Source organism: Amphibalanus amphitrite, unplaced genomic scaffold, assembly GCF_019059575.1.
Source record: "Amphibalanus amphitrite isolate SeventyFive unplaced genomic scaffold, NRLGWU_Aamphi_draft 000278F_arrow, whole genome shotgun sequence".
Classification (NCBI taxonomy): Eukaryota; Metazoa; Arthropoda; class Thecostraca; order Balanomorpha; family Balanidae; genus Amphibalanus; species Amphibalanus amphitrite.
The window spans coordinates 634,238-661,663 of record NW_024881773.1 but is presented as its reverse complement, the minus strand read 5'-3'; the positions used below and the strand labels follow the sequence as shown (position 1 = coordinate 661,663).

The following is a 27,426-nucleotide window of genomic DNA, read 5'->3' as shown; positions in this document are numbered from 1 at the left end:
TTATGAGTCACACAACTTGTATATCTCGGATTTTTCCTAAAGGTCATATGAGGTCAGGTCATTTTCGTGACCTCACCATTATAAGTCAATGGGGAAAAATTCAAACTGCTATTCTGGCGCCGGGAACGATCTCCAACTATCTCAAGCACACAGAATCGTGATTTGGTGCACTCCTTGCAAGGTTAGATGCGTCACTTTTGCAATGTTGACCTTTCGTGACGTCATTTATGACGTCATCAAGGTCATATTAGTTTTTCGTCAATAACTCTTGATCAAATTGAGCTAGCGAGTCGGGAAAGCCACCAATGGACTCAGGAGGGCCTGCCGAATCGAATGATATGCGACATGACCTCTTTCGACCAACTTCGTGACCTGGGGGTGCTGACCTGACCTTGACCTGAGGTCAACACCCCAAGTTGACCTGACCCGGACAAAAAGTATATCATTCGACGCGCCTGAGCAAGGCGAACACGATGCTGCCAAAATCGGCGCTCTGCGGCCGTTTTTTGCGAAGTTATTCACCAAAAACTGAACCGTACCTTGGGGCACTTGACCTGACCTCAGAGGTCACCGGTTGACCTAGGACCTTAAAATCGGGTACCAATCTCTGCGTCTCGTAACGGCGCACACGCTCGTTTTTTCCGCGACGCGCTAGCTCCACCAGGGGCGAAACGGCGAGGGGGGGGGGGTCGTACCCGCCCCCTCCCCCCCTCGGCCGGCGCGTATGTAGAAAACCAATAGGTCCGGCGAGGGCTAAATTTGACTCAAAATGACCTCGAATGACACAGACGACATCAAATTCGAAATCTCTGACCTAAATGGACCATAAAACATGTGTCACGTGACCGATGGATGATATAATATTTTCGTGACCTGTGATGACCTGACCTTGACCTGAAAATCAAAGTACAAGTTTGGTACCCTCAGAGTATCTAGAGCATCTATTCACGAGTGTGTGAACCAAAAATGAGCCTGATCTGACTTGTAAGTCGGCGGCCAGAGCCCAAAACGTGAAGAAGCCAAAATGCTAATAATTTTTACTTTGACCTGACCTGTGACGTCATCGGTGACCTCGAGGTCAATGAAATTAGGTTTCGCTCGACAGTTTTTCCGGGGCTATCAGACGCCGTTTGAATTTTGACGATCGGCCCAGTAGTTTCGGAGTTAGGAGGGGGGTATGAATAGCCCCCCCCCCCCCAGTAGGGCGTGTTATACGCAGACCCCAGTGGGGCGCGGGTTAAAGGGAGATAATGACCTTTTTCCACAAAATCTGAGTTAGGATCATTTTCTGACAAAACACAACAAGTTATAATGTAAATTAAAACCATTTTGCTCAATGCGGTACCTTGCCGCAAATATCTCAACTTGAAGTCACGTTAGCGGGGAGCGCTGAAAATGACCGTTGAATAAGTACTTACATCACTTTTTGGTACTTGCATGTAATTTTGTAAAATGAGCGTATTCCTTACATTTGATCTTCATCACATCTAGTTAGTTAATGGTCGTCTATAGTGCCTTCAAAAGATATTCATGGTTTGGGGGTGGTTTATGTCTAAATTTACGCAACTATTTTTCCTGTTCATCATCTGAGGCCATATGCTGCTATTTTAGTAGCAACGACTCAATTTTGAATCGGTCCCGCCGACTGCACAATAAAAGAAGATAGATACAACACTTTTGCGGCATCACTGAAAAACTTATGCAGTACTGTTATCAAAATTCTCATAACACCGTTCGACAAACCTGAAGTCTTTTTGAAATAAATATGCTTGTATTTTTCGCTTCAGGCTCTGAGGCCAAAATAATGAATTTCGTAGTCGCAATCGCAAGATTTGGCTGCGTTTCTGGCGCATGCCGTTCATTTGTGGCGCAAAATAATACTTGGAAACAAAGAAGAGTAGGCACTATGTACGAATCTAATTAATTCTAAACCGAATTAACTCTAATTCAAATTAGAATCCTTACAACCAAGCAACGACAAGGCGATAACATAAACAAAAACCCAAGCGTCGCTGTTTGAAACAAAAGCGCCATATACTGCGACTTTTTTATAGAGAAGGACAAGAAGGACAACGCATTTCGGTGGGTGTTACAAGTACTGCAAGTACTGCTTCTTTTTTGCAAAAATAAAAACCTTTTTCACATACGAAAATGTGCTAGGAAATTTTCATATTTTATAGAAACTACAGTAGAAATAGTATAGATGTCGAGTAATTTTTATTAAAGAAAAAAGAAAGCTCATTATCTCCCTTTAAATCCTTTGAGGCTAAAAGGGGTTTAAGAATAACTGTGATCGGTACATAGCCAGCCATCGTTTGCAGTGGAGGATCATCTACTAGTCCAAACTGAACGTGTCTTTTCATTGAAATGCAAATAGAAAATCATTGTAGTCAATGCATATGTATTGTACACACGCAGTGTATCAAGTCCCACACGTCATCACCTGAAAGACAGAAAGCTGCGCCAGCGCTCAGCGCCAGACCTTTCTCAGCTCAGTGACCGTATCCGGATCCGCCGTGACCCACATCGGCGCTGTACTTGTACGAGTATCCACCGCCGTATCCGCCGTGTCCACCGCCGTATCCGCCGTGTCCGCCCTTGCCGTAGCCGCCGTGCCCACCGCCGTAGCCGGAGCCGGCCGTGCCCTTGGCCTGGGCGTAGATCTGGGCGTGGCCGCCGACGAACTTGCCGTAGCCGCCCTTGCCGTAGCCGCCCTTGCCGTAGCCGCCGCCGTGGCCGGCCCTGAAACGTGACGTCATTGGTCAGTGGGGGATCGAGGGAGTTTTTGGTTTGTATGTAGGTATGATCTGGGTGTATAAGTAGTCGCAAGGCGTGTTAGAATCGAGATGAAGGCCGCCAAACATCTGACGCGGATAGTTTTTACATTCAGCTTATTCTGGAGGCGATCAGGAGCAAATTAATAAAAATGAAGTGAAATTCAAAAGTACCATCATCAGGCACTTAATTATTTAATAAACAGAAGGAACTTGAAGCGTTAAATCTAAACAATATTCAGGAATTGTGGAGGCGGAACAGCGATAGACTTACACATATTTAGGGTGCACGTTCTTGACACCGTACTTGCTGCTGCCCCAGGCATTGTACCTGAAAACAAACATTCGTACAGCTTTATTGGGGAACACTTTTTCGTCCAATTAACAGGAATTGGCGCTTTTTGAATGAAATTGCATTAAATTTAGCAGAAAAACAATCCTTTCCAGGCAGATCAAGGCAGGTTTCATACGTTCAAACTTAACATTTATCGCAAATATAAAATATTTTTGGTAAAGTTTACCGACCCTGGACACTGGACAGTACATATTTATTTCTTAAGAAGTTGTTACTTACGTCTCAACGGAGGCGTGGCTCTGGGCGCCTCCATAGCCGTCGGCAGCGGCAGCGGCCACGCACAGAGCGAGGAGGGCAACGCACTGAAACAGAGGGAACACATCACTGAACACTACCATACAGAGACGCAATGGAACAGAGGGGACACATTACTGAACACTACCATACAGAGAGCGAGAAGGGCAACGCACTGGAACAGAGGGAACACATCACTGAAACACTACCATACAGAGAGGAGGGCAACGCACTGGAACAGAGGGAACACATCACTGAACACTACCATACAGAGAGGAGGGCAACGCACTGGAACAGAGGGAACACATCACTGAACACTACCATACAGAGAGGAGGGTAACGCACCCAAACAGAGGAAACACAGCACTGAAAACATCGAATACTTGGACATCTACTGAGTGAGAAAGGCAACACACTGTAATAGAGTGAGGGAAACAATGACAAATACTGGCAAAGTCACTCTAGATTTGGCCTCGAAGTCAACTTCCAGATAAACGCTGACAAACAAGTCAGTTCACTTCAGAGAATGGCTACGGTGAAAGTTATAAAAAGGAAAAAAGAGAACATTTCTATGAACATAGGGTTCATGTGGTCTTATTCCTGAAACGATTCAGAACACATCTGACCAAGTGCTCGGTGCCTCACCTTCATGTTTGTGATCCGAGGAGTTGTCGGTTTGACCGGTCACTGTTGACTGTACCTCCACCGTTCCAGCCCGCCTCTATATACCGGTCCTGCCCTCGGGCGCAGTTGATCGTGACCTCATGTGACACGCAGCGTAGCCGAGGTCACACGCGCCACGCGCTGTCAGCCACTCAGCAGTCCGGAGCGCAGTCAGCCCTGACGGTGGTCCAACAGTGCCAACACGCGCACAACCATTGCGCCAAACGCGTGCTAACGACATTTGGGGGGACTGATAGTCACGGTTTGGATTTGACACGGTACAAACAACTTCACGGATTAAGTAAGAGTTGTGTCACGGTCAAGGTGTCTTATGACACGGCACGTTCTGTAAGTTCCAGTTGACTTCAATAACCACTCCAAGACGTATGATCAGTTGAGACGAAAAGAAACAGCTTCTTAAGAGGTGCACTTGAGCGATTAGGTGTGCATATCCCTACTTCGAGGCATGTCCTTCTGAAGTTAATTTAGTGTTCGTACAATCTACAGATATTTTGGCATCCGTATGTGTCATGGTTGCTGCTTTGTTCCCAAAGCTGCTCATAGTTTCTGCTAGCCAGGGGTCTAAGCTAAAGGCAAGTGGCTGCCGGTGTTCGGTTAACAGATGCGGTTAGCAATGTCTTGCGCTGAAACGTCTTGCAGTGAAACACGGCCATCTTCTGGTAAGCTGTGTTCTGAGTATTCCACAGGAGAAAGTTTAATATCATGTCTACTGTCTAGCCTTCCATATTTGTTTTTCTTACATCAAAAACCAGAAGCCCTTTATCATGTTCCCAGACTACCTTTTTGCAATCTTAGATAACAGAGAAAGCGTTTATGATTGTTTTCCTAATTCCTTGACCGCAATGCCTTTTTTGTTTCTATGTGCCTTCTTTTCACAAACTAGATTAATGCAAAGTAAAGCCGTTCTGAATAAATACTTCTTCAAATGCATTTTCCGGAAATCCTGTTGCACGTGCAGCAGACGTTACAGCAGCGTCACTCCCGATGGTGCGATCTCCCGAGCCAGCGTCGCGTCTGACGAGAACGCAGGTGCTTCATACGCAAGCATGGTAAAATATTCTCGGTATGTCGTAAAGCTACATAGATCTCGGAGAACCTTCACACTTTTACCTCGTGAATTTCGATAAAATCCTTTTCCAGACACGACAACAGAAAACACAAGCCACGAGCAAAAATGGAGTTCTTGCAACCCGGCGTGATCCGTTAGGGCGTCAGGCTCGCGCAGTCAAGGTCTGCATACATTAGCCCTGGAGGGGGGGGGGGGGGGGGGACTGTCGCACTGTCAGGCAGAGGTGCCCATAAATCCCACCTCCGGGATGACCGGCTCGACACGACACTGCGGCGGTGTCCCGGGTTGCAACGGCACGTGCTGTATCGCTCAGAGCATCCATACAGAATACCGAGCGCTCGAGTCTCGTGTGGTGATCAACGGCACAGGGGTCCACTGTGACCGCTGGGAACATGGCAAACGTTCACGAAGCGATGCTTTTCATGTCAACTTAGATACTGATAGGTTGAGGTTTTCTACACGAAGAAGGTTTTGAGTCGTCTGTCGTCTATATTTAATTTTGCAGATATAGGTAGTTTTCATAATGAAAATACGGTCTTTTTACTTTTTATTTCCTTTCAATGCGCGTTCCGATTTTTGTCCTTCTAAAACTGAAATTAGAAAATCCTTAAATGGTCGGATTTGCACTGTTAATGCCTGCTGTAAAGGCCGTACAGAGCCTACATTAGCCCGGTAAACGTCCCTAAAACCCGTGCCGATTCCAGCATCAGCATGTTATCCCTCATTATAAGATCGCTCTCACTGAGCCCGATTAATCCCGTCTTGTCTTAAAGGGACCCTCCCACCTTAACATTAGATTTGAGTTGAGATAGCCAAAATGGGGTCCCTGGCTCACAATTACCGGTTTCGGCACTCACAACATCGAAAAATGCCTTAAATCGGAAATATTGAATTTCAAAATTGCAGCATTTTGATTCAGAGGGGCTAATGCTTAGGAATACCCCTCTGAATGTGTGACGTCAGCGCTGATATCTAACGATTTTTAAATGTTTGACTAAAACGTTTTGTAGCACGCGGTGGTATATGCTATTTGCGCGCAACATCTGCCGCAAACGCCGCACTTCTAAAATAAAGTCGCTAGAAACAGCGGGGATCCTAAAAAAGTAAACAAAAGTAAAAGTCTAATATCTTGAAAACCGGTGGATATTTTTCGATGAAATTTGGTAGATATTCGTTTTCACTCTTTCTGAACCGAGCGACATCACTTTCATGCCAATTCATTAACTTTTTTGAAGGTGGGAGGGTCCCTTTAACTGTGACGCACAATCGGCTTCGTCAGACTGGAACCAATCTTGGGCCGTTGGCGTTGACGTACAATTGAAGTTTGCACGGCGAGCATCCCTATCCTTATAGTGTGTTGGCACTGTGTAGTCTTTTGACATAAGCCACCGTGCATAATATACAATTATGCATACATGAGAAGTTAAAGAATGTGTACTCTGTAGAACATTCTATGTGTTTAAGTTTGCATGTGTCAGCACTCAGCGACGAATCACTTCTTGTAAACAAACTGAATCCTCTTATAAGTCATAGCCAATAATGCATTCACGTTCAACTTTCACAAATCATGGGCCGTTTGAGTTGGATGGTGTATCAATGTTATAAGAAAGCTAATACATTTTAAAAATGCACGAGTTTGCCTGACTTATGTCTCTTGTCATGCACTTACACACTCTAGGCATCCGGCTGGTGTGTTATGGCTGAAAATGTATTGTGAGATCACATGTATTATGCAAATGGTGCGGCCTAGTATACATAAAGCCCGTGAAGTTAAAAAGCCATTCATGATGGTGAAACACCTGAAAAAAAAACATTCGAGTAATGCGTAAGGCTGAATTTATTTTGGAAGACCATGTGTCACGGCCATCAACTTTTCTCCAATAACCGAACGATCAGCCAGTCAAAGGCGTCTTCACCCGCCTGGTTAGAACAGTAATCAATGGCTGGATGTCTCGTGGAAGAAAATATACATCCACGACATTTTATGAACTTATACCAGAACTGTGTTTAAAATAATCTATAAGCAACCCCCTGTTTAGTTGATCATATTGATTTATGTGCTTATTATATTGATCAAATAGCATGTATGCGGGGCCTAAGACAGGTCGCGAGACCATGAATAAGATTAGCACTTTATATGGTAGGTACTCAGAAAATATATCTGGGTCAGTGGGAATTTTGAACTTTCATAGATTTGATCAAAGCTGTCCTACAATCGCACACAGAGCAAGAACCTGGCTCCGTCTAACTGTCCACTGAGGGTCGCAGCCCCTAAATACATCTGGAAAGAAGCCGCAATTAAAATGAGCGATGTAGATGAAGCACAGATAGCCAGTTTGTGGTTTCAAAACATGTCCAAATCCCACTTTTCGGCGACATGTCATCCATGGCACGCCTCCTCCTCACCACAGGAAAAGTGGCCGACAGGCGACACGACGCCTTACATTAATCTCCAATTAGTTTTCGTGTACCTTAAAAGACAGATATTTCCTTATTAAGCAATTAAGCACCGCTTAACAATACGAGCGTTTTCACGTGGGAAGCCGGCAGAGCATTGTTTGTCTGGCCGTACAACAAGAATGAGGAAATGATGAACTTGAAATTTTGTTTATCAGAAGCAAAACTGAGTTCATTTTTGGCGGTCGCATTAGTCACTTTGGGCCAGACACGACTTAATAGCGCCATTTCTGTTAATTACTCATTAAACTATACATCTGATTAAGATTGACATCAGAAGTATAAGGCAAAACACAGAGACTTGTTTTGTGAGTCACGTGTATTGATTCAGCGCAGAAATTCAATGAGACGGTACGGCGACAAAGGTAAGGTAGAGCTAGGGCACTCGGACTCACAGCAATCAATTTGGCTTTGGAACGAAACTTTTGGGCATGTCTAAAACCTAAAAGAAATCATTGTTCATGGACTATTTTATAAACCCATATTTGATGCTGGGTATGGTAACAATAATAGGTTTGTTTGTGCTAATATCACAAAACAACACAGGTCAGGTCTGTCTTACCAGGCAACATGTGAATATTTGACCGTGAGTCTTCACCAGGTTCTGGATAGAACCACGGAAGACATTGCGCTTGTGGAATCACGATTTACGATCACAGACTCGAAATTGTTTGCTATTCGGTCGAGATTCGGCAATATTCCATCTTCTGCACCCAGACTTCGAGGTGCTTTTGAGCATGACTCAGAGTCAAACAGAGTATGAAATCCATGCTGCCGCGGGCACTCCCTGATCACGGAACGCCACTTGGCGCCTCGATTGTTGATCCCACACAAACAATGCAGGTCGGTGTGCAGAATGATTCTAATCAGGTATTAAACTGCCGCCAAAGGAGGCTGAGCACAAGCCTTCAGTTCGTGAAATATAGGAGCATTTGCTAATGAAGATATCCATCCTTGGCTGTATAGCCTTGGATGAGCTGGAATTAGCGACACATTACTTTTAAGTCAGTTGGTTTTCTAATTAGGTATCACGCTATGCAATACCTGCCGGGGATAGTGGGATAATGGAATATGTATCATGGTCCTTTCGTGATATTTCATGAACGGATACAATAATCACCCATCTATTGCCGAGATTTAGGTATGCAAGTTTATTATAAGAGATGCCGTTGTCAAAATGGAGATGCAGATATAAGCAGATTGCAGGCACCTATGTGCGACTGTATGTCCCCATTGCGTTTGTTGTGCAGAAAATTTCGAGGCTGCTATGAGCACCACGTTCAATTTCAAGGTGCACCACGTGCAACCACGTGCAGCGCCGAGCAGCGTTCACCGAAGGTGTTCACGGTCCCCAGAATCGGTCCTCTAGGAACACACCCGTCCCGTGACATATACAGGGCGGCAACAGCGATACGACATGCCCGACTAGCATGCATTACTGTTCATCGCTCTGTCTGACAGCTCTTGGGAAGTTTGAGATGCCGCGTGTAGAGCGTGTAGAGATCAGACATGGTATACCTGCTCTTATATTCGACACGTATATATTCGTATTGATTGATTACTTCGAAACGTTCATCTCCTAGAAGTATATAGTTATTCTCATCTGAAGCAAGAACATCTAACTATCTGCAGCCTACATACACGCACAGTTAGGTATGCACCCTATATCCTCCTATCTGTGTGACCGCTGTTTTGTTTCACTCAGTTTTTGAGTGTTGAAAGGATTGTATTAGGATGAAATGACGTCTGTTTGTTTTGGTTTTATTCACTCAAGTATCCTTTATAGGTATGTTTATCACGCTCCTGACTCCATCCATTGGTGTGAAAGGAGGAAGCACATCCGCAAGCCTGTTTGAGTACATATAATCCCGCTTCTAGAAGGGAGCAGCCTTCCCAAAACATGACGTCAATGCGGCATGTGCAGTTTAAGATGGGACTTCCTTCGATGAAATAGTGTGAGCCACTTGTGCAGAGAACTATTCCTATAGGCGTTTAAACAGAAAAAGAGCGCATTTATTTACTCCAGATATGCATCACGGGAAATGGTTTCAATCAGAGTTACATAGTGCTGAAAGATCCCCGGAGCAGCAGCATTTCGGGGCACATTTGCATTCTAGCTGTGAGAAACTCGCTAGGGCAAAACAGTGGTAGCATGCGGATTGCGGAAGTACCATTGAGTTCAAGATTGTTTTTCAACTGACAAACCAGCATCACAAAGTGCAATCGTACACGACACGAACCACCAGGAAGAAGCGTATTTGGTTATCGCAGATTATTTTTTCCAGGAAGATGTCCGATTTTCCTTGTCATGCTGTACTCTTCCATGTCTCATATTGTCATTTTATTATTTAACGATGCAGGCCTTTTGCGAGGGCGCCAGTTTTCTGTTACCACGAACAGCATCTGCCATATGTGTGAAACGAATATAGCCTACGCCCTACACGGTCAGTTAAACTGAAGGTAAATAATGTGCAGAAATGCCTATATCCCTATATGAGTGAAGACACCGTCGCGTCGATTGTCTTGAAGCAGGTACAGGATGTGGCACGCATATATACGTGCTTACGGATATTATTGGCATTTCCAAAGCTTACTTGAGTTAATAGAATTTAACACAAGGTTATCCCAGGTCAGAACTTAAAGTTTGCTGGAGAGCTACTTATTTTCAATGAATTAGCATGGGACACGGCTTCTACATGAATAAAAATTAATGTCGCCAAAGCAAGCCTGCGAAGGTCAGTTAGGAACAATTGGCACTTTTCACCCCCGTCAGATATCTCAGCTTGTTAGAATAGGATCTCATGTCGGAATGCTTCAATTGCCGATTAATTCTGCCATTAGTGCCAAGAAGCACGCGACGAGTGCATCATGGTGGGAGGTTTTGGCGACAATCACGGCACGTGAGACAGTTCTGAATGATTACATGTGAAACTTGCCGTGTCACTGCAGAAATGAATAAATGCCGATAGGCGATAGCCGAAAAGCAAGGTGAAAACTAAGGCTGAGGCTTTCAACATGCACCTTTCTGGACATGGGACGCTGCAATATTGTAGAAATGGTAGGCATAGCAGGTAGGCTGAAACACAAGCCTGTAAATAACGTCTCATTCCTCTAGCATATGGGCTATTTCTCGCTTTCAATTTTCTCAAATGGCATCTACAGTGGCGCAGCCAGGGGGGGTGAAAGGGGTGAGATCTCACCCCCGTCTCTTATCCTAGGGGCCCACCGTCGATTCGAACTGTAACTTTATGCAGCCTGACAATTTTTTTATCACTAATGTCAAGGTCCGTCATAGGACTGAAAAAACAGTTTTCAGGCCTGATAGCCCCCCTTTAGGATTTATAGTCCCATTTTATGATTAAGGGGGTGCATTCAAGGCCTAGGAGGGCCCGTTCCATGGCATGAGAGGGCCATTTTAGGCCTGAGAGGGCCCATTTCAGGTCTGTGAGGGCCCATTTCAGGCCTGAAGGGGCCCAGTTGAAGCTTGAGAGGGCCCATTTCAGGCCCTAGAGGGGCTGTTTGAGGCTTGAGAGGGGCCCATTTCAGGCCTGAAGGGGTCCATTTCAGGCCCTAGAGGGCATGTTTGAGGCCTGATAGGGCCCATTTCAGGCCTGAGAGGGGCCATTTCAGGCCTGAGAGGGGCCATTTTAGGCCTGAGGGGGCCCATTTCAAGCTTGAGAGGGCCCATTTCATGCCCCAGAGGGCCTGTTTGAGGCCAGAGAGGGCCCGTTTGAGGCCAGAGAGGGCCCGTTTGAGGCCTGAGAGGGGCCATTTCAGGCATAAGAGGCACCATTTCAGACCTGAGATGGCCCAGTTACGGTATGAGGGGCCCTTTTTTGGACATGATAGGGACCATTTCCGGGCTGAGGGGGCCCATTTCAGGTCTGAGAGGGCCCATTTCAGATCTGAGAGGGCTAATGTCAGGCCTGAGAGGGCCCATTTCAGGCCCTTGAGGTCCTATTTGAGGCCTGAGAGGGCCCATTTCAGGTCTGAGAGGGCTAATGTCAGGCCTGAGAGGGCCCATTTCAGACCCTAGAGGACCTATTTGAGGCCTGAGAGGGTCCACTTCAGGCCTGAGAGGGGCCCATTTCAGGTCTGAGAGGGCCCAGTTCAGGCCTGAGAAGACTCATCCCAGGAATGAAATGATCATCCGATGTGTGGGAGGGTCCGTACTCCGTGCCTGGTCTGGGTCTGAGAGGGCATATCCCAATCCTGATTGAGCCGATATCATGTTTGATATAGGTCAACTCACCACATGTATATTGATGGCCCAGTTCATGTCTAATGGGCCCATCTCAAGACTCAGAGATTTTATGCTTCAGGAACTAGGAAGCAAGCATACCCCAAGCGTGAGGGGGCCCATAGAGGTTTTTGAGGATCATGGAGGTCCCGCAGCACGATATGTCAGCCTCTGAGAAGGCCATGCAGGGCCCTTAACCCGCGCCCTGCTGGGGGGTGTTTGAACACCCCCCCTTGTGGTTTTTCGCGAATATCTCAAAAACGGCGGCGCGGAGCGCCGCCGTTTTTGGTACACCTTATCATACATCAATTCTACACATGTTATGAAAATTTCAGACCAAGGTCATTCAAGGTCAGGTCACCAGGTCACTTGAAGTGACCTCACCTCATAAAAAGTTTCAATGTCTGTCATAGCTACACCAAGTGACCGATCGCTTTGAAACTTTCAGCGATTGCTAAGAGCAATAGCATGTACAAAATGTATATCTCAGAATTTTGATATCGATGACCTAAGGTCAGGTCAATTTTGCGACCTCCCCATTATAAGTCAATGGGAGAAAATTGAAATGCGCCTCTTTTGGACGAAAGACATTATAAACACTCCCAAACACTGAATTACAAGTGGTTTAGACACACTGAACATGAAAATGGTGTCCGTGACCCCTGTTTATGCCCTGAGGTCATCTTAGGTCACGAATGGTATCTAACAGTTTTTCGCAAATAACTTTTGATAGAGGCATGCTATAGCGATGAAAACGCCACAGATGTGTTCAGCTCGACGATACGGATCGACTGATATGCAACATGACCCTTCCCGGTCAGGTCATGACCTTGACCTGAGGTCAAATTTTCAAGTTGACCTTTCAAGGTCAAGTTATAGTTCATTCGATGCGTCTTGACGAGAGGAACACGATGCCGGTAAAAGCAAGCTCGTACAAGGCTTGGGTCAAAAGTTATTGCAGAAAAACTGTTTCCAAAAAAAATCGGCTATTTTTGCAGTTTTTGCCCCCTGCAGGCAAAACCGTTGACGTTAGGTCAAATCTGAGAAAATTACTCAGAAAGGGCGTTAATAGGGCTATCGAATGCGCTTTTCCGCTGCGCTGTAGCTCCATTGGTTCCCGAGTTATGCGTTGGCTTCTTGGAAATTTTCGACATTCGACCTGGAAATCGGCGAAATTTTGCCTTTAATGACCTCTGGTGACCTAAAAATTGACCGAAGTGATTTCGTCATTATTTTCGACGCTCTTTCGAACGCCGCCTTCCGCGTATCGCTACGTGGCCCAGGAGCCGAGTTAGAAGGGGGGGGGTGTTCAAACACCCCCCCCCCAGCAGGGCGTGGAAATCCAGGACCCCCAGCAGGGCGCGGGTTAAGATGCCAAGCCGACATCTGAAAATTCCTCTTCTCTTCAGGCCTGTGCCTGCCTCACCGCCCGGCCCCTCCCTGACGTCTAGGGGTTTGACGCCTAGGTATTCATCAGGACACCACACCGGTCCATGATGGCTCCAAACTGACACCTGAGGCTCCTGCACCGGCTTTTGAGGGGCCCACCGACCTCTGATAGCCACCACGCAGGTCTCAAAAGACCATGTCGATTGTTGATAGCTAACCCCCCAAGTCTTGGAAGGCCTGTGCTCTATGCAGATTCTTGAGGGCTTTACGTGGGCTTGTAAACATCCCGAGCTGGCTCTAGCCTAGCTCGACCGTGCCCCGCAGAGCAGGGCCCCAGGCTTTCCAGTTTTACGCCACTGAGGGGTGTTTGAATATTCCCTTCTAACCTGACTCCAGGGTCACGTAGCGACAAGTGCGGCGGTAGGCGGCTTTCTAAAGAGCGTCGAAAATCATGGAGAAATTACTTCAGTCATGTTGCAGTTCAGACCAAAGCCCACGCCATCATGTTCATCGAAGGAAAAGTTTCGCCTATTTCGACACTCGAGGACATATAAAGCTATAGCGCGCTGCAAGTGGGTTCGATAGCTCTCTAACGCGTGCAATCAGCCATGGACGGGGGGGGGCGTATCGGCCAAACCCGTCGACCCGATCATAAATTAAGAAGGCTAGAAAGACGAGAAAAGCAACAGATAGCTGTAGGATGCTTCAGAATCGTAGAGGTCATTTTTCGATTAGGTCATCGCTGAGGTCATCGAAGATGAATTTATGATAAAATAATGATAAACACAAAGACAAGATTACGACGAATAAATTCTAGTTTTTATATTTTCACAAATAACCGTATAACTCGTGAACCAAAGAGCTAGAGCTTCGCCGAACAACTCATTCGATAGGCCTTTCAAAACGCTGTCGCTTTTAAGATTTGACCTCAATGCCTCATATCAATGGTTTGGCTACAGAGCAGAGGGCAAAACCATCTAAATAGTCGCATTTTACCAAAATAGTTTTGCTAAAAACTTTTGCAAGAACTTTGGTGAGAAAAATTATGAGACATTTACTTTGTCATCATTCTCTCGTTAACATGCATCGAATGTTAACACCTATAATTGCACATAAAAAGTTCAACTTCAAAATGTGACCGCAGATCAAGGTCATGCCCTTACCTACTTGAGAAGTTCATGATGGTCATCAACTCATCCGTATGTATGATCTAACACCTTCAAGACAATTTCATTACTCTACCTCGTCTCCTATATCAAAAGTAATAGTCGAAAAACTGATGTTGAGCTTTTTTAACCTTCGCCCTGGTGGGGGGGGGGGCCATTTTGGCCCCCCCCCTGTGGTTTTTCAGCGATAACTCAGAAACCACTTGAGTTAGCGCCCTGAAACTTTGTATAGCTGTTTATTCAACATTTTTACATCATGTCCTTTTTTGGGGGGTTCGGGTCAGGTCAGGTCAGGTCACAAGGTCACCAAAACTGACACCACCTCTAAAAAAGTTCAAAGCTCTCTCAAAGGCACAGCTTTTATCCGATCGATGTAAAATTTACAGTACTTGAAGATGTCACCCAGCTCTACAAAATGGCTATCTCGGATTTTTTATAAATGTGACCTAAGGTCAGGTCAGGTCATCGCTGCTCCCCATTATAAGTCAATGGGAGAATCGAAAAGTAGTTGTTTTTCAGCTAAATCGGGCGTGATTGTTCCTATATTTCGTTATTGAAGTGTCTTGGGTCAGCAAATCACAGCCCATGTGAAACCATTTGCTTGTGACCTCGCTGAGGTCACGCTAGGTCATCTCCCTGGTCACCAGAGGTCACCAGCGGTTTTTCTGCACTTACTTGTTATTGAATAGAGATAGAGACTCCGTTCGACGTTTATCGTGTTTGTCTCGTCAATGCGGATCGAATGATATGCAGCATGACCTATTTCGGTAAGGTCATGACCTTGACCTGAGGTCAAATTTTCAAAATGACCTTTCGAGGTCAAACTATATATCATTCGACGCGTCTCGACGAGCCAAGCACGATGGTGCATGAATCGTTTCTCTATTTTCTCGTGAATGCATGCTATAGTTAAAAACATTTTCAACGAAATTTGCCAAGTTGACCTTGCATGACCTCTGTAGGCCAAACCGTTGAGCTGAGGTCAAATCTGACGAACCTTGGCGAAAGAGCTTGAAAAGAGCTATCGATTGCTTTTTTCCGCGGCTCTCTAGCTCTTCTAGTTTCCGAGCTACAGCGGAATATGTCCGGCAACACCGAAAACACTGAAATTTGACCTATGATGACCTCTAGCGACCTCAATATTGACCTTAGCGAAAAAATGACCGAAATACTTTCGAACGTACTTGTTATGGGCTTTCGTTTGCTTTTTTCTGCGTCTTCCTAGCCCTCTTCGTTTTCGAGTTAGACGGGGGGGGTCATTTTGGCCCCCCCCCCCACCAGGGCGAAGGTGGCTCAGACCCACACCAGGGCGCGGGTTAAAAGCTTTTTGACCTAGCCCGAACATTTGAGTGGCCGCTGGCCATCAATTGCACGCTGTCCGTCAAATATGGGCAGAATGGTCGTGTTTCTGTAAATATGCGGTTGTTTTTTACGTGCCTCTTCAGATCAAGAGATATTTGTCCTTTTCCCCGATTTGGCTGGTAATGATCAGGACAATGATCTGAATTTTCGTTGTTGGTAAGGGGCCCCCATTAGGTTGAGGGGGGTCCACTTTGCTGGGGGGCCCATCGCGAACGTCTCTCACCCCCGTCGCCAGAGTTCTGGCTGCGCCACTGGGCATCTAAAACTTCAAACTCACTTCAAAGCATTGTTTCCTTAGTTGCTGATTTAAAGGGACCCTCCCACCAGACTTGTGCCAAGGTCCCAAAAAGATCCGAGATCCAGGGTTCGCAGAGTCCAAGGTCTGGGACCTTGATGGATCCTGGACCTTGCATTGTCATTTTTGTCGCGAGACCTTGGAAACCCAGGACCTTAAAACATCCATATGCCGCGAGACCTTGGAATCCCAGGACCTTAAAACATCCATATGCCGCGAGACCTTGGAATCCCAGGACCTCAACATTTGCATATGTCGCGAGACCTTGGAATCCCAGGACCTCAACATTTGCATATGCCGTGAGACCTTGGAATCCCAGGACATCAACATTTCATGTGACATGAGACCTTAGAAACCCAGGACCTCAACATTTCATATGCCCTAAAACCATGGAAACCCAGGGGTTAGGACCTCAAAATTTTGGTATGCTGCAAGACCCTGCAGAATGCAGACCTTCAGTACCAGTTTTATTATTTGTCATGGGATCTTAGGAGAACGGTCTGGACCTACACCATCATTTTGTTGAGGGACCTCAAGAATCCTGGAAGCTGGACCATGAGGTTTATGTTGCACATGGGCCACTAAGGACACTGCACTAGGTTTTGTCTGTAAGCACTTCAATAAATATCTATGGTTGAGCGACCAGCTGCAAGGGGCTAGATAGCTACACGAAGAGAACGAACCAGACTGTGTAGACATACACCTATAGAGCAAAATCGTTGCCATGGCTGTGAGGCAGAACTGGAACAAGAGACCTGGTAGCTTTTTACATTATCAATGAACATGGATTATGAAACTGTCAAACAGTGGACAGTGGTGGTTTGGAAAGTTCTTTTCTAATCTCAGCTCACATATTTTCTCATTCTGGGTTGTGATATGCCGGGCTTGAAGCTACTTGGAAGCTACCCACTGACCAAGTAAGTGTCAAACTTATTTGTTTTGCAATTCATCAAATCACCATTGAGCAATGAGCAATATAAGCAATGATTCCATGACAGTTCAACTTTTTCGTTTAGCAGGTTTTCGTCGGACAATTTTTCGTCTGCAGATTTTCGTCCGCAGACTTTCGTCTATGCATTTGTTCGTCTGTGCATTTATAAGTCCGCGCATTATTTTCATAAGGACATTTCCCGCCTCGTCCAGACGAAAAAATGCCGGACAGAAATATACTCAGACGAAAAATGCATCAAATTAATTCGAACAGACGAAAAAATGCAAGACGAAAAAGTCAGACGAAAATCTGCCGACGAATAACCGGCTGACGAAAAAATTGTCAGATGGAATTTTGTTCAGAGCCTTCAATCTAATGTGAATGAACAGTAAGTAAGGTTTACGCTCGCTGATACTCGAAATCTATTGGCTTAGTCGATCAGTTTTTCTGTGAGCGCTCGCGCAAACAAGACTTAGAACATATTTTACTTTTTATCCTAGGTATTATCAGTGCTGCCAGATTTGGAGGATTTCCGCAAATCTGGAGGATTTTGAACTCTATTTGCGGACAAATTTCGCTTTTGGAGGATTTTTGATTCTGGAGGAAAATCTGGAGGATTTGTCGCCCGATTATTATATTCAATTTCATGGAAAAATATAACACATTCAAGACTAAAAAGGCATTTTCCTGCCCAGCGTCACCCTACCCGTTAGGATATATCACGTCCTTTATCACCGTGAGACTGCAGAATGTCTCAGTCTGTAGCTATATTTACGAGGGTACCAAACTACTGGCGGATCTAAGGGGGACATTTGGGGCAAATGCCCCCGGCCCCCCTGCAGCGCCTGAAATCGACGAAAATTTTCGTTTTTTTTAAGATAAAACGAAAACTCAACAACTTTTATAAGAAAAGTATCTTTTAAACTGCACAGCAGTGCGAAAAGATTCGAAATCCGATGGGTTTTTAGTATTTGGTGAAACTTTTTTGGGGGTATAGCCCCCCGCAGCGTCCAAGACCGCCTTTCTATATCTACCAATAGGATTTGGAGGAATCTGGAGGATTTTTGTAACTGATATAGAGGATTACAGCCTTCCCCATCTGGCAGCACTGGGTATTATGTAACTGAATGTGCAGAAAATCGAAAGCATATACCTATCCAATTCAACTTTTCCATTTCTATGAAGCCTGTAGGTTTTATTTCTGGTTTTTTATATTGCCTGAAAGAATACTTGAATGTCTGTCTTCAATAGCTGTAAGGTGCTGTCCTACATGCCTACTGATAAGGTAAGATTGAATTGAAAGGGACATGACAATACAAATTGCAAGATACCTATTACCTACCTATATTTTTTATGAATTTGTCAGGTTAAAGAAGGAGATATTGATATTATGATTCATTTTTAACTTGTGTTGAAGCTCCCCCTACCTATGTTGGTTAACGATAAAACCACCCCAGTCCACAGGGTTGCATAGGTTCTGCCCCTTTCAATGTTTCTGGGCATCCGTTGGCAGAATATTTAGAAGTAAGTCTGCTCATCAGAATGTTAGTTTGTTTAAGTTCTTGTTGTGGGACCATGAATACTTTGGATCCTGAGATGTATCCTTGCCGTGGGACCTTGAGGACTGTGGACCCTGAACTCTGAAGTGTGTACTTGTCATGGGACCTTGGGGACTGTGGATCCTGAAATTCACACTTGTCGTGGGACCCTAGGGACTGTGGATCCTGCAATGCATTCTTGTCGTGGGACCTTGGGGACTGTGGATCCTGCAATGCATTCTTGTCGTGGGACCTTGGGGACTGTGGACCCTGCAAAGTATACTTGCTATGGGACCTTGGAAACCTTGGATTCTAGAAATTGAATTTGCCGTGGGACCTTGGAAACCTTGGATTCTAGAAATTGAATTAGCCGTGGGACCTTGGAAACCTTGATTCTAGAAATTGAATTTGCCGTGGGACCTTGGAAACCTTGGATTCTAGGAATTGAATTTGCCGTTGGACCTTGGAAACCTTGGATTCTAAAAATTGAATTTGCCGTGGGACCTTGAGGATCCTGGATCTTGATTTTTGATCCCGGCACAAGTCTGCCTCCCACCTTCAAAAAAGTTAATGAATTGGCATGAAAGTGATGTCGCTCGGTTCAGAAAGAGCAAAAACGAATATCTACCAAATTTCATCGAAAAATATTCACCGGTTTTCAAGATATTAGACTTTTACACTTTTGTTTACTTTTTGGGATCTCCGCTGTTCCTAGCGACTTTATTTGAAAGTGCGGCATTTGTTGCGCGCAAAGCAGCATATACCACCGCGTGCTACAAAACGTTTTAGTCAAACATTTAAAAATCGTTAGATATCTGCGCTGACGTCACACATTCAGAGGGGTATTCCTATGCATTAGCCCCTCTGAATCAAAATGCTGCAATTTTGAAATTCAATATTTCCGATTTAAGGCATTTCTCGATGTTGTGAGTGCCGAAACCGGTAATTGTGAGCCAGGGACCCCATTTTGGCTATCTCAACTCAAATCTAATGTTAAGGTGGGAGGGTCCCTTTAAACGTCCTTCGACTTTAACCATCCATCGCCTGATGGCCTGACCTGTATCTATTATGTTTGACTAACACCAAATGGTATGACCGACTGTGTCCGTTCGTTCTCACGATGATGTCATTCATGGGATGGAACAGACAGAGGAGACTGTTATTTCTCATGTCTCTACGCATGACTCGTGATTTCCACGGTGACTATAAATAGTGATTTCCACTACCACCGTGTGGTTTGAAGCTGTAATTAAAAATGTATCAAAGTGAGCAGATGTTCTGTAAGAGATAGCGCTCCCATTACCTCAAGCTTGTTACTACGACAGATTATAGACATTTGTCGTTTTCGCCTGACACCCAAGTGTTAGGATCACCTCAAGGCTCCTGACATACCTATTCTAAATGCACTTTCATCCTTATTCAACAGTCTGATATGTTTTAGTCTAGATAAGGGCTACAAACATGTTCATCATGTGCGTATGCTGGATCATAAAACATTTTAACCATTTCGATGACTTAATTTTCCTCTCTTAGTTCATTTATTTCGCACTTCCAATGACATTCTCATTACTGTCTTTAACAGCCGTTTTCTTTCGTTTATCAAAACGAGCATCCAAGGCGTGACTTACAGAAGAGTGCAAATCGGCGTTGGACGGGGAAGTCCCTCGATTCCTAGTTCTAATCATCACCAATGATAAATCGCTCACTTGCGCTCCTCTATGCGCTCCTGGCTGATCGCGTGTAAGGTATCAAAGCATTCAGCAGCGCCCGGAACATTAAATTAGCGACGGTCATCGAAATCACAGCGCTCAACCAGCACCGGCTTCGTGGTATGATAAAAACTAGTATTAGTTTGAACGTCATGCTTAGAGCTGCTACGAAAACATGTAAGGTGGGCTGCTGGTCGGATGACTGGGCATATTTTGAACTGAACACCACTGGCAAGAAAAACGGCTTTCGTTTCTGGGGTAGCTGAACTTTGATACGCGCGTCAAAGAAATAATGATAGATTTATCATTATTCACCCAGCAGGTACATGTACGTAATCTTACAAATTTCGCTTAATTTTTGTTCAGAAATCAGAACATGCACCTTGCACATGCCTGTACAAAAGCATAGGTAGGTATACGATTTTCAATGGGTAGGTATTTGCTGGAGAAATTCAATTTTAATTGCAAATCAGTTCCGTTTGTTTGAATAAAATGTCCAGACAAACACCTAACCGGCATAGCATATCATTCGATGCTACAGCCTTTTCGATGACTCATCAGTGCCGTCAAATAATACCAGTGATGTCACAAAGGACTTCTGACGTCACATAACACCTATGACGTCACAGAGCGCCAGTAACACCACAGAATGGACCATGAAGTGAGGCCTCGTCTCTGTTAGCCCGCTGAGACACCATAATCGCTGGATAAATGCGACTGCAAGATGGTCTTGATATCTTCTAACAATCACGACAGAGTGCACCTCCACGACAGCGCCATTAGAAAGGTGCACAGCCGACGCCGGGTATCGTGACATCTACAGCGTAAATAGCTGTGTTGTTTATCACACTCTGTGCACGAATTGTCTTAGCAACCTACAGCCTTCGCTGAGTTGAGTGAGGGACGTAACGAGTGTTATTCTGCGACTCAGCAGGGCATCTGCATTCGGTTCACCTGCTGTGGTCATGTGCCTACTGCCTGCTGCCTAGCCTTTGCCCAAGAGCGCACCGTCGGCTCCTTATAGACGGATTCGTCCTAACCCAGGGTGCACGAGCGTCAGATGGGCGTGCCGACACCCCCCCCCCCTTCCCCCTCTTGCGGCGTCACGTTCCTCGTAGCGCTTGCTCCGTGCCGCGTCACGTGAAGTGGCGGGATGGTTTGATACCACCGCAGATCTTATCATTTTATCTGTGTGTGATAGTGCCAAATAGAATAGAACATATCGGCATTGCAACTAATAGAAGTTTAAATATTATTCAAAGTTCCTAATTCCAAAACTTTCAAATTCAAATGAAATGTTTCGATGATCGACAGCTCATAAATGTGATTCTGGGTTTCGTATTTCCACCATATCTCTGTCCGCTTTCACCATTACCCCAACAATCATTAACAGCAATCACCATCACCATAAGCAACACCACCACCACCACGGCACCACGGCACCACCACCGTCCTGCATCCTGCACAGTCATGGCATTAAGGTGACCTTGGAGAGCCGTCCGGTCCGGTCCGGTCCGGTTCGGCCTGCAGTTCACGGGAGGAGCGGGCACGGCACCTCATGCCCAATCCAGACCGGTTCGCCACGGCACGGCGCTACGGCGCTACGGCGTGCGGGGTACAGAGCTACGGCGCTACGGCGTGTAACGACGGCGGTACGGCGTTAAGGCGTGCATGGCACGGCCGTACAGCGCTACGGCGTGCGGGGTACCGAACTACGCCACGCCAGAGTGTAATCGCAACGCCGATTGTGGATTGCTCTTGATCTTCAATACATACATACATACATACAACTACGGCGCTACGGCGTGTTGAGCACGGCGGTATGACACTAAGGCGTGCATGAAGGCGTGCACTAAGGCGTGCATGACACGGCGGTATGACGCTGAGGTGTGTGGGATGTGACGCTATGATGCTACGGTGCTGTGGAGCGCATAGTACGGCTCTTTAACATTTGCAATTTGCATGCATCGATACGGCCATCACATGCCGTAGGGGTTCAGGGATATATTCGTTTATTATTTTTTAGAGTAAAAACCATGGACATCGTTTATGATTTATGTGTGCCCCATTGTTAAAATGACATAGGTATGTAGTGTGGATGAATGAGTTCTGCTTTGCAGGTAATCCCTCAAATAAGTTGACTGTATGTAGTAGGTGCTAAAGGAATAAGGAGATCGCGCAAAGGAACTAAAAGTATTAAGCCAATTATGCATCGTCAGTCCCGATAAATGAAAGTTTACGTCTTGCCCAGTTGACTGTACCATTGATATATTTGCAATGTGCCGAGTCAGGATAAAGTCAGGTCTTGCAGTCGTGTGGGCAAGGCAAGTTGTGCCGTGCTGTCGCTAATTACAATACGGAACAGAGGAAATTCGGAACATAACAACTGATTTACTGATAAACGGTAATGCCGTGTCTCAGTATCCAGAATAAGACTTGGCGTGATGGATGAATGACATGCAGAGGACCTTATGAAATGATAATTGCACATTAGTAAAACAGAGCTCTCATGCAGGTTGTGTCGATCTTAACGATACACTGCATGCATTGTTTACTTTGGTTTCATATGCCAATGTGCAACATATTATTCAATGCACATCATTAGGCACCTACGTATGCATCATTAGGCACCTTCCTATTGTATGTAATTGGTGAACAAATAAAACAAAGGAAACACTGCTAACAAATCATTCACGGCGCATCATCAAATCCATATTTGGTCTAATGTGCGACTGATCTATTCATTCCCTGTACGGAAAGCGCCATTACAGACCAGCAACTATATCACCTAATAGCGTGTCATGTTGGACTCATTATACAGATTACGTCAAAGGTGTACACTGTACAATATCTGAGAATTACACGGACAATCCCTTCCCGAGAACTTGCAGTCAGGGCAACTTGGTCGCGTGAAACTCCATAACAGAACACGTAACCGGGCAAAAGTCATTGTTGATGCTCGGGTGTTCGCGAAACTCCTAATATAGCCGGCATTAGTCATTGGATTTAACATACATTATTCAGTGCTATATAATTTTGATGCGTGGATGTGTCATGTTGAAACGCAGTGTCGTGCAGACTTGGATTTGTAATGACAAAGACAGCATTGTTCATGCTTAGGAAGTAATATATCAACACATGATTGGCCGTATGTAAGTGGTTTTAACGCACGAGTGCTTCAAGCAGCCAGCATGAATTTAGGCGCCGTGGCAAGGCTGGAATTGTTCATCTCAATAAGATGACCTAGCAAATAAAATTGGCGAAGGCTGCAATTCACTTTTTAATCAACAGCACATATTATTTCAATTATCAGTCTTTGCGTGGCTATCTTTCTTCGCCCGATTATCCTCGCTCGAAAAAAGAACATTGCGAGATTTTCTTCACCGGGTGAGACCCGATGTAAGTACTATGACGTGAAATGTTGGTCACTGATTTGTCCTGTCCGCTATTCAGGGACAGACGAAGCACGCGACCGCCCTCGTGGCCGCATCACGAAGGCTTACTCAATCAGCCTCTAGATGTCAGCTAACTTTCCTTTAGACATTCAGATGCACATCGCCCACCCCGGGGGCTGATGCCTGCGAATTCAAAGACAAGCAAAGAAAGCGGACGAATCTTGCGCATTGTTTCAAAAGCACCAGTAGTGGCCGGTGCAGATGACAGATGACTCGGCGGTGTGTTGGGGGGGGGGGGAAGCATTCAAAACCACGAACTTCGGCACTTCTGTCCTCCACCTTCATCTCACGTCGCCTTTAGTCATCAACCAACCACACGGCATATTTTCTGTCACAGTTTATTGTTCACTTATGTAACCGTCTACGAGCACAACATTTAAATACAATAGATGCTTCGCCACTCGGCAGCCTCACACTTCACACACATCACCCTCAATCTCTGAACGAACCCGCTACATCGCAGCGAATCAGCCATTTGTACTCCGTCAGCATAGCATCCCTCCGGAATGTCGTAGAACGTATAAAATGCGCCCACATCGGCGCCTTTATCACATCCGCGCCAGGCGTGCACCACACACGCCGCACTGCGCCACAATTGCACCTCGCGACACGCAGCGTAGTCTTTTCATTCGCATCATACACACTCGTTCGCTTCTCACGGACGCACACGATAAGTCCCGATTACAGCGCCCCTAGCGGCGGTGGCGCGCACTCGCAGCTGTCTCTAGTCCCACGGCACGGCGCCACCGTCGCCGGCTGCGTTACCGCGCTGGTGGCTTTTGAGCTTTCCTCTTCCGGGCTGCGAGCATGTCGTAGAATGGGTTGAGGCTGATGCTCTGCCTGTGAACGAGAAGGGAAATTATATAAGAAGATGTTCCATGACAATCAATCAAATACATGGTGACTGGCTGGAACAACTGCGAAAAGTGTCGAGTGGATCAGTCTTTATATTATACGTGAAATACACAACACCCGTGAATGCATCAGATCCAAAACCGGCGAAATTCAGAGTGACCACTCATATCATTCATCAGATATCCTAAACCGAGCCTTGTTCAGTCCTTGAGGCTCGTTCCATCTCGATGACTCCATCAACCCCACTATCCCAGTGGCAGTATCCCACCCACCAAACTTTCCGTCCGATGACATCGCCCACTATCACCCTCCAGGCTCCAACCATCACCCCCACCTCCACCCCCTCCTCTCCGCCATTCTCCACTCACTGTATGGCCTTGATCCACTCGTTCATCTCCTCCTGGGTGGCCGCCGACATGCGGTAGGCCGTGTGCTTCCCCTCCACCACCTTTCCGTCGTTGTCCGTCTTGCAGGCCTTGATGTAGTCGGTGCCAGAGGCGTACAGTTCGAAACAGCTCGCCTTGCTGCGGTCCTCCACTTCACGGACCTGAGGGAGGGGAGAGGGGTTATTGGGGGCGACTTCACAGACCTCAGAAAGGCAAGGTCATTGATGCTCCTGGGAGACAAGCGGCGTGTCAGGAGGCGTTGCCTCACGGACCAGAGCTAATGGGTGGTCATTGGGGGGTCACTTCAGGAATCAGATAACTGTAACGGTGACTATGGGCTACCCAACGGACATGAGAGGAGAAAACGAGACAAGAGGGGTCACTAGACCTGAGATGGGCACAGGCCATCGGCGGAGAACACATAAAGGACACAGTGCGAGTAGGGTTTACATAGGGTTCAACACAATGTTTCACCTGTTCGTTCCGTCGACGAAATTCATCAAATCCCATTCAGTACCTACTCGTGTTAGCCCGAATGCCACGGGACCAGCCAAAACTAACTAACCAGCCTAACTTGACCAGACCAGATCAGACCAGAGTCCACGCCAGATGCAACCAGACCAAACCAGATCAGACCAGACCACACTAGACTGACACGTACCTGAATGTTTTCCAACGGTATGATGCCTCGCGGTTCCTTATCCGTCGTATACTCGAAGTAGTAGAGGCAGTTGTCATTCAGGATGAACCACCGTCGCTTCCACGACTTGTAGCGGCCACCTGGCGGTGAAACGGTGAACTTTAGTTTGGGTTTACCGCCGCAGTGTGGCGTCAGACAGCACAGACTGGAGGAATCGCCACGAGTGAGACGTGAATCAGCAGCTCGAAGGGCCATCAATCCTTGTCCTACTTCACTAGCTCGAGGGAGAAAAATATCGAGAGCAAATGACAGAGAGGTTCAGAGAGTGCCTTTTTACTCACTTCCTCTGACCCGAGACTAATGAGCTTTTCACAAGCCTTGACAGAGAGGCAAATTCTTGAACCGTTTCATAAGCAGAGTCAAAGAGGCACTCTGCGCAGTCCAAACACCCGTTTTAGACGACTCCGACAGTGAATGAGTGCCCTCCAATTATTCCACCTGGCAGGGGGCAGCCACCCGTCGACCCACATTAAACGCTCCCGATGCATCAGCGTCAAACTCTCGGCGCCTTTTCAGGAATACGGCGCGTCGGCGCAGGAATCGCTGGCTTAAAATCAGCTCTCAGGTTCATGGCTTACGCTCTCCAGTCTATCAACTAAAAGGACTGGTACCACTCTCCAAGCCTGCACTCTGAGCATCTGTCTGTCCCTCCAAAACCACCCAGTTTTCACATTTAGTCCCGGTAAGACTCACCCTGTTTCCACAACCATCCTTCTTTGTCCGGATTGAAGAAGGTGTGCATAAGATCGTTGCCGTCATCTTCAGGAATCATGAACGGCTCAGACTTGATGCTCTCGTAGAGGCTGACCAGCAGCTCCCGCGGCAGGTTACCTAGGCAACGGGAGAACAGTGTGAGCAAACGACAGTTTACCTAGGCAACAGGAGGGCAGTGCTACCGCCTACCAATCAGACTGACCAGCGGCTCCCACGGCAAGTTACCTAGGCAACGGGAGAACAGCGTTAACAAATAACAGGTTACCTAGGCAACGAGAGGACAGTGTGAGCGAACGGATTGAACAGCAGCTTATAGGGCAGGTTCCTTAGGTAGCCAGAAGAGAATACCCTGAAAACCAATGTTTTGATTAACAGTACCAAGAACAGGTTAGATGTGTAACGGGGTCAGACGACAGACCCCGTCAGGCTATAGGTACTGGATGAATAACTTGAACCAAACACGGGTGGCCGCATGTTCACTTTGCGTTTAGGCAGGTAATGAGTGAGGCTAATGCAAATATCGCGTGAGACGGGAGAGAAGGCTTTCACCAGTTCCCTGGCAATTAACCGCCAGCGTCTGCCGCCATTGGGAAAGACCTTCACATTTGCCACGCTAGGTTTTAACGTCAATCTAATCGGACACACCTATCGCTTGATGTTGAGCTCGAGTCAGCCAAAGTGCATGGACTTGCCATTAAAAACAACAATGCAGTAAATGTTCTCCAAAGCATGACTAATTACTGCATGCAGATTCCTAGTGGTTACTGTTGAGACCTAGCAGATCTGTTGATTATTTCATGGCATGATTAGAATGACCAATGGCAATGACGGAAACAATATTAGTTACGGAAGCGCAGTCGACTAAAGAGAAGTCAAGGTTGCAAATAACGTCAATTTACAAGCCAGGTGCGATGGCTATGGTTTCATAAGGAGTGAGCGAAACCACAACACTGGATAGCTGTGTAAAAATATGCTCATTTATGGTGTTACATTGCGTGGTGTCAAAAGTATGATGGCAATCAGCCCCCGACGGATCCGCCTGTTATCATGTAGTACGCCTAACTGCAGCACTGCCAAACGCATTCCGTGAGCTGCAGTAATAAAATGCGTTTG

General features: G+C 46.1%; 2 protein-coding genes across 6 annotated transcripts in view; both read right to left on the bottom strand.

The window, feature by feature from the left end:
- Positions 1-2,376: 2,376 nt before the first annotated feature.
- LOC122387246 (glycine-rich cell wall structural protein-like) lies at positions 2,377-17,383 on the bottom strand. Of its 2 annotated transcripts, none has more exons than XM_043377301.1 (5): positions 17,372-17,383; positions 4,009-4,203; positions 3,349-3,431; positions 3,049-3,105; positions 2,377-2,742 (listed from the first exon to the last, which is right to left on the bottom strand). In XM_043377301.1, exons 2-5 carry the CDS (start codon positions 4,012-4,014, stop codon positions 2,493-2,495), a joined length of 396 nt encoding a protein of 131 aa, XP_043233236.1. In that variant the 5' UTR covers positions 4,015-4,203; positions 17,372-17,383; the 3' UTR covers positions 2,377-2,492. The 2 variants fall into 2 exon arrangements, with proteins under 2 accessions (XP_043233236.1, XP_043233235.1); XM_043377300.1 differs by lacking the exon at positions 17,372-17,383 and adding an exon at positions 16,984-17,005.
- A 6,599-nt stretch (positions 17,384-23,982) lies between these two features.
- The window catches only part of LOC122387238 (cytohesin-1-like), a 73,911-nt gene continuing 70,467 nt past the window's right edge, over positions 23,983-27,426 (bottom strand). For all 4 annotated transcript variants that reach the window (XM_043377286.1, XM_043377285.1, XM_043377284.1 and 1 more), the window contains 4 exons: positions 26,293-26,430; positions 25,561-25,679; positions 24,882-25,060; positions 23,983-24,498 (listed from right to left, as the gene is read on the bottom strand). In XM_043377286.1, coding sequence (XP_043233221.1) covers positions 24,420-24,498; positions 24,882-25,060; positions 25,561-25,679; positions 26,293-26,430 — 515 coding nt within the window. In that variant the 3' untranslated portion in view covers positions 23,983-24,419. The remainder of the gene's footprint in view (positions 24,499-24,881; positions 25,061-25,560; positions 25,680-26,292; positions 26,431-27,426) is intronic.